Below are 12,075 nucleotides of genomic sequence, written 5' to 3' on the forward strand. Positions count from 1 at the left end.
TGGAATTTATGATGCGATTAAATTGTGCAAATCACACATTCTGATAGAAGACAAAATGGCAACCAAACCTTTTGAAATGGTGATAAGTCAAGAGTAGGTTATTTCCTGAAAATTGTATGTTAACTCACTCAACCCTAACCCCGACTATATCCGTAGTTTACCCGGGGTTACTTTTACCCCATGCCTATTTATTACAGTTTTCTGAGACAAATTATAGGCGTAGTATCAAAGGGTTAAGGTCTAAATCTCTAGAATCTGGGGTTCAATAATTGCTCAGTTGGTAGAGCACTCGCTTTACACAAAATGGGACCTCGAGTTTGATCATGGGTGAAGTTGAGATTTATTTTCTTCTAAACTAACCGCCCTTGTCCACCTAGCAGTGATTGGGTAGATCTGGTGGCCAGTACTTTGCAATAAACTAGCATCCAATACAAATGGTAGCAAGCAATTGGCAATTATCCATTTCACGTTACAGAAACTGGGATAAACTCCAGCTCCATGGGCCTAATAACTCTTTGAAGAACAAAATTTTTTCTTTTTCTTTTCTAGAATCACAAATTTTTAGCTTTTTGCAGTGGATAAAATGACATTTAATCTTTGAAATAAAGCAGCGCGGTTCAGCGGTACGGTTTTTCGCCGGTGTGGCCTTGAGCAAGTCACCTCGCCCTAGCTGAATTTGCGGCACTGCACTGCGGCTAACGCCTGGGTTATTCCAGTCTTCCCTTGGAATAGACCCTAAAGACAAATTTCCCCTATGGGATGAATAAAGGAAATTTTATTATTTTTATCTATTTTTTAAAAAAATTTATTTATAATACTCAAACTCAAATTTCATACGCAAGTCTTGTCCACACTGCCTTGACGACAGCTACCATTTTAAATAAATAAAAATAAAATAAAATTCCCCTTTATTCATCCCACGGGGAAAATTTTTCTAATGGAAGACTGGAATGACCCAGGCATCAGCCACAGTGCAGCGGCGCAAATTGAGCTAGAGAAAGGTGACTTGCTCAAGGCCACAGAGCGCAGCGGTGGGCGATCGAACTCGGCACCTTCCCGGTACGCAGCAAAAGACCGTCCCAATGAGCCATGCTGTCCTTAAGTGGTTTGAAAGATTTGTTACAATTAACCCTTTCCAGACAAAAAAAAATTGAGCTTTATATAGCGCAATATCCACTAAATGTGCTCAAAGCGCTTTACAAGGAGTCCCTGGTCAACAGCAACATTTAACATTTAGGACAGGACATGATGCCTGTCAGGCGATATTATAAATTTTCAGACAAAGACAACACTGTTAACGGCCAGGTACTCATTTTACACGGTGAGAGAATGTGAGTAAAGAGTCTTTTCCAAGGACTCGACTATGCGCCGAGCGATAGGCTCGAACCCAGGACCTTCTGATCCGAAAGCGAGTGTCATACCACTAGTCCACATAGCCGCACAGATAAGATTTCATTTCCATATTACCCGGTGACAGACTACCACCGTTTTCACTATGAGAACAGAAACAGTGGCTTGTCTACACAGTGGCTTTAATGAAGCCTCTCTCGCTCTCTTGATGAGAACGGGGGAAAAGAAACTTCGATTTGAAAGACATTCTGTATCTTGTCCATTAATGATTATAGTTTTTTATTTTAAAAAACAACAAAAAATCCCCACAAAACATGAGCTTTTATACAGAGCAATATCCACTAAAGGTGCTCAAAGCACCTTCCAAGGGGTCTCTAGCCGACAACAACACTTTAAATGTAGGACGAGACATGACACCTGTTGGGTGAAATTACAAATTTTTTTTTGACCAAGACAAAGTTGTTAATGGCCAGGTACTCATTTTATACCTGTTTACAGTGAGTGAATGTAAGTAAAGAGCCTTTTCCAAGGACGCAACTATGTGCCGCTCAAAGTGGGACTCAAACCCAGGGCCTTCTGATCTGAAGGCAAGTGTCATACCATTAGACCTCATAGCCACACATAATCCATGAATAACCAGTCGTTTGAAAAATAAATTTACTTCCATGACAATTATTTGGATATTTCAATTCGTCATTAAAACTTACAAGTCAAGAAGAAGAAAAAAATGTTGTAGTGCTTTTTAAATGTTTTCAAATATACGTTTCCCTCCTCTTCCTAATGATATCAAATGAAAATGCTATCATTATCTACATAAAAACTGACCACTGCAAAGGATGAAATACTAGGACTGCATATCAGTTTTCTACCTTACAGTTTTAGAGTCATGCATGATTTTAATGAAATTCTTCTTCTTCTCTTTCTCTCTCTCTTGCTCTCTCTCTCTCTCTCTCTCTCTCTCTCTCTCTCTCTCTCTCTCTCTCTCTCTCTCTCTCTCATTCTCCCCTCCCTTCTCTCTCCTTCTCTCTCTTGCTCTTTCTCTCTCCTCTCTCTCCTCCCTCCTCCTCCTCTCTCTCTCTCTCTCTCTCTCTCTCTCTCTCCTCTCTCTCTCACTCTCCCCTCCTCCAACTCTCTCTCTCTCACTCCCCCCTCCTCCAACTCTCTCTCTCTCTCTCTCTCTCTTTGAGTCTGTATATGTGTATGTGTAATCTTAATTGGTATTTACAAAACGTGAAGCAGAATTAGAACAATGGTGAAAGATGCAGCACTGGTATGGTGACAAAAGGGCAGACCACAGCGACAGACAGTATTAGAGAGCAAGGCCTTTATTCAAGGGGAGAAAAGATATCAAGGACACGAGGAGACAAAGAAAAAATAAAACACGAGGAGACAAAGAAAAAATAAAATAAAAAAATAAAAATAAACAAGTACTAAACAACTACGGACATGCAGATGAAATAAAAAATGCATTGACAAAATTATGTGACCCAAATCTCAATTTGGTATTGTATTGGGGTGTGACTAGTGAAGACTAAATTGACAATTTAAAGCCCCTTTTGCTAACTTTGCTGCACAGCACACTCTTGTTGACGGCATGGATACCTCAAGTCTGTTTTTGTCCAAGACAAATTACCCCATAGGATCGACGTGCTCTTACTCGCAGGTCTGATAACTGTAATTGTTTGTTATGGTTTCACTGTTGCCATGGAAACTAATCTCAAGCCAATGCAAATTAGGGTCCTTCAACAATACTGTTAAAACAAGCCCATAATTACATTCTGTTATCAGACATGCAAATATGAACATGTCGCTTTGGGCCAATAAGGAAAACGTCTTTTCATTTTTATTCATGTATTATAAACTCTTTCTTTGTTTAATGATCAGGTTATTGAATTTTATTTATTTAATTTTGTTGTTGCTATTTTTCATTTTCCTCAACAGTAACACAAAAATCTCCGTCTGGACCAAATTTAACCCCACGGTGAAAGACGTAAACAGCGTCGATGAGGCCTTTCTTCAAGTCTGAGGAATTTGTCGATGGAAGAATCAATAAAATGCCTCCTGTCAAGATACCCAAATAAAAAATAACTCTATGCAGATTACGTGAGCTGAAAAAATTGAATTTTCTGATCGTGGTGACATCAATTACCCAAAAAACCTCCCTTGGAACTAAAATTTTATGTCCTGGAATTTTAATGAACTATTTCAGGCATTTTCGCTTTTTTTTCCTTGGCCAAGATTATTAACCCACCAATTTGCTCACTTGGACAACATGGGTGATTCCTGTTGACATCAGACATCTTGTTTGATGGATTATCTATATTCCTTCGTGGAATGCCTAGGCGACGGTATCTCACTGTGACAACATGGGTGATTCCTGTTAACATCAGACATCTTGTTTGATGGATTATCTATATTCCTTCGTGGAATGCCTAGACGACGGTATCTTATGATGTCATAGCGGAAGGGCGTAATTAAAAAAAAAAAACAGACATAAATAAATAAATTTCTGGTTCCCCCTCCCCCGATTTAGTACCAAATTGAGGCTTTGGGTCACATATTGATGATTTGATGAAGGCGGAATGTTCACTTACGACTTTTTAATCTTCCTGTAGAGGTTACAAAATCACAATACACACATATAATATAATATATATATATATATATACACACATATAATAAGATCGCAAGGTAGATTCGTTTATCAAGTGTGTGGGGTTGACAATGTTCTCAAACCTTCCACTCAGTTTCCACTTGAAACGAGACAAAACATCTACTTACTATCGGCTATTGGTCTCTGCCATTTACGATATTTGAATTGGACAGTACAATGATTTTTAGACATATCAAATGCAAGGAACAATAAAAATATGTTTCACCATTTTTTTCTTCATCCAAATTCCCCCCCCCCCCCCAAAATCTGCAAGATGACAAAATGCAAAGATTTTTACCCTTATCCATACAAGTTATCCCTTTAAAATACGTTTAATTGGTTGTGATGATGTTTAATTTTGGCGTATATTTGAAACATAAGAATATTTTCATCAAACCTTTTGATTTAAAAATCCGAAATGAGGAAAAATATTTGCATTTTGGTTTTATAAAGATTTGTAATTCGAAATTTGAAGTAGGAAAAATAGAATTAAGACTTTTTTCATTGCACAATCCAAGGTGAAGAAAAATATAAATTTGGTCAAATTAGAATTGGAAAAAAGAAGGATATGGACTGGACAAAACCTTTATAATTTTATTTATTTATTTTTTTTGGGGGGGAGGGGGGGGGGTGTGACTGTATTACATCCTGACACCCTGGTATATGACGTCATTCAACATGAAACAGAATATGCAAATGTACCATTGTATAGAAAATAAACTGGACACAGTTAAATTCATTGAATAAATATATATGGTATCAACATTTAAAAGTAACATTTATCTACATAAATAAATTTAAACAAGGCAGTATTTCTATCGATGTCAGTGTTGAATATTTCATCATATAGGAACTCCATATCATCTATCCAACAGTGAATAATCAGAAATCAGAAATGTATTTTTCAATGAAAGTTAGCTCAAGACTATTATTTTCAGAGATCTCTTTTTTTTTTTCTTTTCTTTCTAGCACTGAAGTATATTCCAGCTTTTCCTGTCATTGTCCATATTATACAAATACGGTGCCTATTCCTCTCTCTCTTTATGACCTACTCACCATGCCATGTCAACAACCATCTCGCAGAGATGCCAACCTAGCCTTTTGAAAACCCATATTTTAAAGACCAAAAACCTGTATTTTATGACAAAAACCTGTATTTACTGCGCCGTGCAGAAATCGACGTCAGCGCGAACAATAGCAAGGCAAATTATCTCAAGAAATGACAGAAAGACACAAAGAAAATAAGTTCTGCACGAAAACACTTTTCGTGTTGTGATCGTAATTTCGTGGATTTTTCACTTCAACCTAATCCCGTATTTTTCATGATAAAACCGTATGCCCGTATTTCGGAAGAAAAACCGTACAGAATACGGGAAACCCGTAATGGTTGGCATCTCTGACCTCGTTACACTTGTATACACTGATAAAACACCTTTTCTAATATTGGACAGGAAATTTTTACTTCCATGTATCTGTGATACAAAAGATGCTAGAATCTCTGGACTGTAAAAAACGTAATGAACAGAAATGAATATAATAGCGATTCTTTTTGTTTTTGTTATTGGCTGATGATGTGATTTGTGCCCGAAATGCACCGTTTTTTGGTATCTTGTTCTTTTTTTAAAGCTGTTTAATACATTTTTGTTCATTGCATCATGTATCTATAAATCAAGTTGATCTCAACTTGTCGAAAACTCTTAAACCTGGGAGTTTCTTTTTTTTGAAAGCCTTGGGCTTGAAATTAAAATTTTTAAAAACAACTTGAGGATCAAATTAACTATTCCATCAAAATATGAAGTAAACGTTTTCTGAACACAATAATGATAAAAGAGGTGGTCTGTCTGTGTATGGCGATTTAGAAACTCAGTCTTTACATGAGAAACGCATGTTAATCCTTCTGTTGACATCTCACTAGTCAAAGATGCTCAACTCCTTTTGATTATGCCTTTATGAATACCTCGAGTCACACTTGAAGGCAACTTATATTTTGCATCAATATATTATATTATGAGATTGTTTGTTACGAAAACTCACACGAGTACACGAGAGAATACAAAAGATTTGCCATTATGTACACGATTTAAATCACAACTCAAAGCACACTCTCCAATCTCCACAAAACTTACACAAATACACGCATTGCTGTGTTAAAGCTAAGAAGAAGAAAAAAAAAGAAAAAGAAAAAGAAAACCCCAAAACACAATAAACAAAAACAAACAAAAAAAAAACAACAAAAAACATAAAACAAAAAAACAAAAACAAAAAAAAACCCATAAAAACAAAACAAACTAAAACAATCTTACCTCTTCTCTTCAAGTATTCGGCTATTAAGGCAGCAATGTGAATATAGCAATGGCCAGCCTGAGACAGGAATGAAACATAGAAAAATGCAATACTGAACAAAAAATGAATATAACTTGTAATTGAGCAGCTTGGTCCATTACGAAGGATCTTTGCCACAGAGAAGTGGCATATCCAAAGGTAGCAAGCAATTGCGCCCGTCTGTTTAATGCTACAGAAATCGTGATAAATTCATGCTCTTTGAGCCTCATGTTTTGAAGGACAACATTTTACCCTGATTTTTAATTAAAAAAAATTTTTTTGGGGGCGGGGGGGGGGGGGGTTGTGCCATCTAAAGGACAGTAAAAATTACTTACTAATTCTTGGGTAAGTTGTTAGTAGTACTTTCCGCTAGCAGATCTAAAAGACTAGGCTGTTAAATAAACTAAGCTGACAGAGAGGTCAGGGAAAAGAAAATAAAAGCCCCAGACTTAAGGGGGGAAAAGAAAGAGTAGTAGGAGGAGGAAATATGATGATGATGATGATGATGATGATGATGATGATGATGATGATGATGATGATGATGGATGATGATGGATGATGATGGATGATGATGAATGATGATGGATGATGATGACTGATGATGATGGATGATGATGATGATGATGATGATGGATGATGGTGGATGATGATGATGATGATGATGATGATGATGATGATGGATGATGATGACGACGACGATGATGATTATGATGATGATGATGATGATGACAACAACGTCGTTGATGATGATAATGATGATGGATGATGATGGTGATAATGATGATGGATGATGATGATGATGACTGATTTACCTCTGAGTAGTTCCCCCTGTTTATGTGTAGTTTGGCCATCGCTTCCAGCCATGTCTTCCTCAAGACTGGCGTGCTGGCGTAAGACTGGGCAAGGCTGTACTGTAAGTCTGCTAAGAGCTCGGGGTCATTCTCATTCTCCTTCATCTGGGCCGTGGCCATGAGGACGGTTCGGATACGCTTGGTCAGGTCCCTCACTTCTCCAGGGAACGGTGTTTTCTTAATATGAGAGATAGTAAAGAGATAGTATTTATTTAGGGACATCGTGGCTCAGCAGTACGACGGTCTTTACTTCGTACCCGAAAGATACCGAGTTCGACCACTGTGCTGTGTGGCCTTGAGCAAGTCACCTCACCCTAGCTCAATTTGCGGCGCTGCACTGCGGCTGACGCCTGGGTTATTCCAGTCTTCCCTTGGAATAGACCCTAGAGACAAATTTCCCTATGGGCTGAATAAAGGGAATTTTATTTTTTTATTTATTCAAAACCACACAAATGGTAATCATAGTTTAAAAAAAAAAAGAACTCCTTCAGAGCCATAGTTTATCCCGGTTTCTATAGTTAGTGGGGATGCCAAATGATTTTTGAAAACAAAAACCCTGAAAATTATAGGAGTGTATCATGCATTGAAATATATTGGAATTGTTCTGCTGTGTTTAATTATGTTAGGGTTCTTCCTAGTACAGCACATTGTGTGCATGTTTGCATGCGGTGAGAATGTTGACGCGTGAACGTATTACACCTTTTGTTCCTAGACAACATCGTAAACGTTGTTATTAGACTAGTTACTGAAATAACTCCATCCTGGTATGGTCGTAATATGTATTTGTGCATTTTCAAGATATTATTATAATTAAATTGAATTAACATAGTCTAACCCTGAGTCGTTACAAGGAGCATCACTTCTCATATAAAACACACCTTGTAAATGTAAAACCTTAACTCTCTCCCCTCTCCTTTGCAAGTGTATGGGGTCTTTGTTGTGTAAATTCCAGAAATATTATTATTATTGTCTTGAGAAAAAGGACCTTCAGTGGCCTTCTTATTGAAAAGAAGAAAAGCTGCTGAGGTGTGAAAAAAAAACCCCGGGAAAAAGTTGGAAAAAGTGGACATTTGGCATCCCTGCTCTAGTGTTAAATACGGACAATTACAATTCAATGGTTTGCTACTTAGTCTTTCACAAATATATAATAACGTGAAGTTGAATTTAAGCCTCAATTTAATTACAAAAACAGATCAAATGAATGTTTCGGGTTTTCCCTTTATCAACAAAACAGGATGATTGAAACACCACAGATGAATGAGAGATGTGTTGCGTAGTTAAGAGATAACAAAACTTGTGCAAGTTTTGATTGTTTGTATAATTGAAGCTACATTCAATCCGTATTATCTATTTCTTCAAACATTTACACTACCCAGTCTTTCACAAAGTACTTTTGACCAGGTCTAACAGGCCTAGCTACTCAATCACTGGGAAGGATGTGGGAAAAACAACCTAAGATTTCTTTCTTTGTCTTTTAAGGGTTGTAAGGCATTTTGCTGCACTTTTAGGTAACTTAAAATTCATGTTAAAGGAAAAATAATTATTTGTTTTTTGTAGTCACGATCGTGTTAATTATTTTTTTTCGTGTTTTTGTTTTTGTTGTTATCCAATCAATATGTGACTTGGCTAATATTTTGAAACCAACTATAAATGATTTTATAATAAATATGAGCATTTATAGAACTCATTTCAATAACTTCAACATACTCAATAATGTGCTTCATAATGTCTGGTTACCTCCCCAAGCAAGCTACATGGAACCAAATTTTCATTTATACTTTAGTGTCATATACAATCATATCAATGAACTTTTATATAATATATAGCACAGTGTCCTCAGCCATGAGGCTTTTTGCCCTATTAATTGTTATATATGTAATATATAATATATATATATATATATATATATATATATATATATATATATATATATATATATATATATATATATATATATATATATATATATATATATGAGCCAAGGTCAAAAGGTGCCAATTTTTTTTCTCAAAATAAAAGTGACATAATAGTCCATTCATGTTTCTATATATGTAGCAAAAACCCTGTACTTCATGAATCAAAGGCCCTTTAGATAACATTACGGTCTAACGCAGCATAATATCGTCAACAATACCTATAGGTTGCTGGTGTCACCTGTGACCGGTGACACCAAAATGAGACAAAAAACTCAATAACCAAATGATTTTTGTTGAGTATCAAACTTTATTTAGTAAGTTATAGAGAAAAAGACACAATCAACAACAATCATAGTACAATAGTGTTAGCAACTATTGGAGAAAAGGTTGCTTTTTGGTGTCATCGGTCACAAGCAACATAGAATGCAAATATATTATTTCATAAAAATGATTGTACATTAACAACAACAACAATATTGCATATGTTTATTACCAGCAATGTTCAGAAACTTTTGGAATAAAATGTTGGGAAATAATGTGACCAAATCATATCTTATTTAGCGACATTGTGTCACTTGTGACATGAGACCGATGACACCATTACTTATGTCACAAGCAATACCAAATTGCAATTTCGACAATATATTTTTAATTTCAGTCAAACCAGTGTAATAACCTCAGGTAAATATGGAATTTAATAATATTCAGAAACCAAAGACTTCAAAAATAGAAATTTACATGGAAATTAGAGCATCTGAATGTGACTTGTGACATAAGACCGGTGACACCATTACTTATGTCACAAGCAACACCAAATCACACTTTCGTCCTTAATATATCATTATTTTCAGTCAAAAAAGCACAATAACCTACTCTAAAATGAAATTCAATAATATTTTAAGAAACTAAATACTTTCAAATTGGAAATATACTTAGAAATTAGTAATACCATTGTTGCTATTACTTTGGTCAAAATCGGCACTAGAACGCAATTTTGCCTCAATAAATCAAGAATAGTAACTGAACACATGTAATATAGCCTGTTAAAATGCAATTCAATGACATCTCAAGCTTTGAAGAACATGAAAACAGAAATACATTAGAAACTTCAAACTTAAGTGTCACCTGTGACATTTTAACCAATGACACCAATGGTCACAAAAAGTACCAGAAGTAACACAAACACTAGATAAATATCAGCCATGGTAATGAATTCATGTAACCATACGGTAACATCCGCCCTACTGCTCAAATCTGCTAGTTTGTAGTAATTTAGTGTGTTAATAGTAAATCAAATCAAATTTCTTGACAACCTTCTTTTATCTGGATTCGTCAAAAGCTTGAGTATTGTCTTTTTCTTGATTCATACAACCCTGAAACATAAAAAAAATTAGAAATACAAGGAAACAATTAATTGTGTCAAAATCACAGTCTTATGTGAGATGTCATAATATCATATTTGTAAATAGAATAACAGCTGAAAACATAATTTATTGGTGGCACTTTGTAATATCCAATATCAAGTGTTGCTTGTGACAATGTAAAATAGCGATGACACCAAAGTTCAACTTACCTTTTCTGCCTGGAGCCACGATGGAAAGGCAAATGAAAGTGCTGCACTTCAAAGACTGGTAAGAAGGGTGGATCAAAATTGCGAATCGCCATTTAACGAAACAAACTTCCACGTGTTCACGCATGCCGTGTTGCTTGTGACAAATGACACCAAAACCAATAAACCTCAATATCGGCAAAACGGTATACATTTACTCCAAGATTTGAGTTCAGATAGTAAATCTATGCTTTTTTCTCATAATAAAACATTTTATAAACATTAAACATGAGCTTTAAAGTTTCGTGTTGAGTCTTAGTATTGTGCTGTGTTTGATGACACCAAAGGTCACAAGAAACACCAACTTTTTAAGAACTCTATATGAAACTTAATCAGATATGTAATATACTGCAATTGCGTTTAAAAGTAAATTTTGACTTTATACTATTAGTAAAATTTCAATCACGTGAGCTAAACCATCACATCTAATTTCTACACGATTTCAAAAAGGTGATGCGTTGACCTCGTTTTAAGCACATGCCAAACAGCATTCAAATTTCACTTTCAAGTTGTTTATTTCATATTCTGTTGAACAGAGTATGTTAAGCTATCTCATTTTATCTCTTCTTCATATTATCAATTGATTACAAGCATTAACCCAATGAAAACAGCCCATAATTAAGTAAAAATCAAATTTTCTTAACACTGGTATCAGGCGGGCACCTTTTGACCTTGGCTCATATATATATATATATATATATATATATATATATATATATATATATATATATATATATATATATATATAAATATATATATATATATATATATATATATATATATATATATATATATATATATATATATATATATATATATATATATATATATATATCACAAAATCCACATAATCTCAAAAAACATACTCAAAGAACTTTACAAGAGGTCCCTAGCCAAAAAGCAACATGTAACATGTAGGACAAGATATGATGCCTATTGGACATTATTACAATTTTTTTCTTTCCCCGACAGGGACGACGCTGATAACGGCTAGGTACTCATTTTACACTAGAGTGTGATGAGAGAATGTGAATAAAGAGCCTTTTCCAAGGACTCAACTATGTGCCACTCAGATCAGGACTCGGACCCTGGATCTTTTGATCCGAAGGCAAGTGTCATACCACAAGAGATGAAGTGAGTACGAAAGTGCTAGAAGACAATAGAGAATAAAAATTTCGCAGCGGTGATGGAGGTTTGAACCCGCGACCTTACTGGTATGACAACTCCGCTTGGCCGATCCACGATTGTGGATAACTCATATGGTAGAGTCACGCTCTTCCCGGCCAGGCAGAGTTGTCGTACCAGTAAGGTCGCGGGTTCAAACCCCCATCACCGCCGCAAAATTTTAATTCTCTATTGCCTTCTGGCACTTTT

The 12,075-nt window shown here is 35.5% G+C and overlaps 1 protein-coding gene across 9 annotated transcripts in view; it reads right to left on the bottom strand.

Moving 5' to 3' along the window:
- Positions 1-12,075, bottom strand: part of LOC144980753 (dedicator of cytokinesis protein 9-like) — a 134,633-nt gene that overhangs the window by 32,746 nt on the left and 89,812 nt on the right. For all 9 annotated transcript variants that reach the window (XM_078928524.1, XM_078928525.1, XM_078928521.1 and 6 more), the window contains 2 exons: positions 7,138-7,353; positions 6,307-6,364 (listed from right to left, as the gene is read on the bottom strand). In XM_078928524.1, the coding sequence (XP_078784650.1) occupies positions 6,307-6,364; positions 7,138-7,353 (274 nt within the window). The remainder of the gene's footprint in view (positions 1-6,306; positions 6,365-7,137; positions 7,354-12,075) is intronic.

The sequence above is a fragment of the Berghia stephanieae genome, chromosome 10 (genome assembly GCF_034508935.2).
Source record: "Berghia stephanieae isolate SIO BIC M18660-M18661 chromosome 10, UCSD_Bste_1.3, whole genome shotgun sequence".
Lineage (NCBI taxonomy): Eukaryota > Metazoa > Mollusca > Gastropoda > Nudibranchia > Aeolidiidae > Berghia > Berghia stephanieae.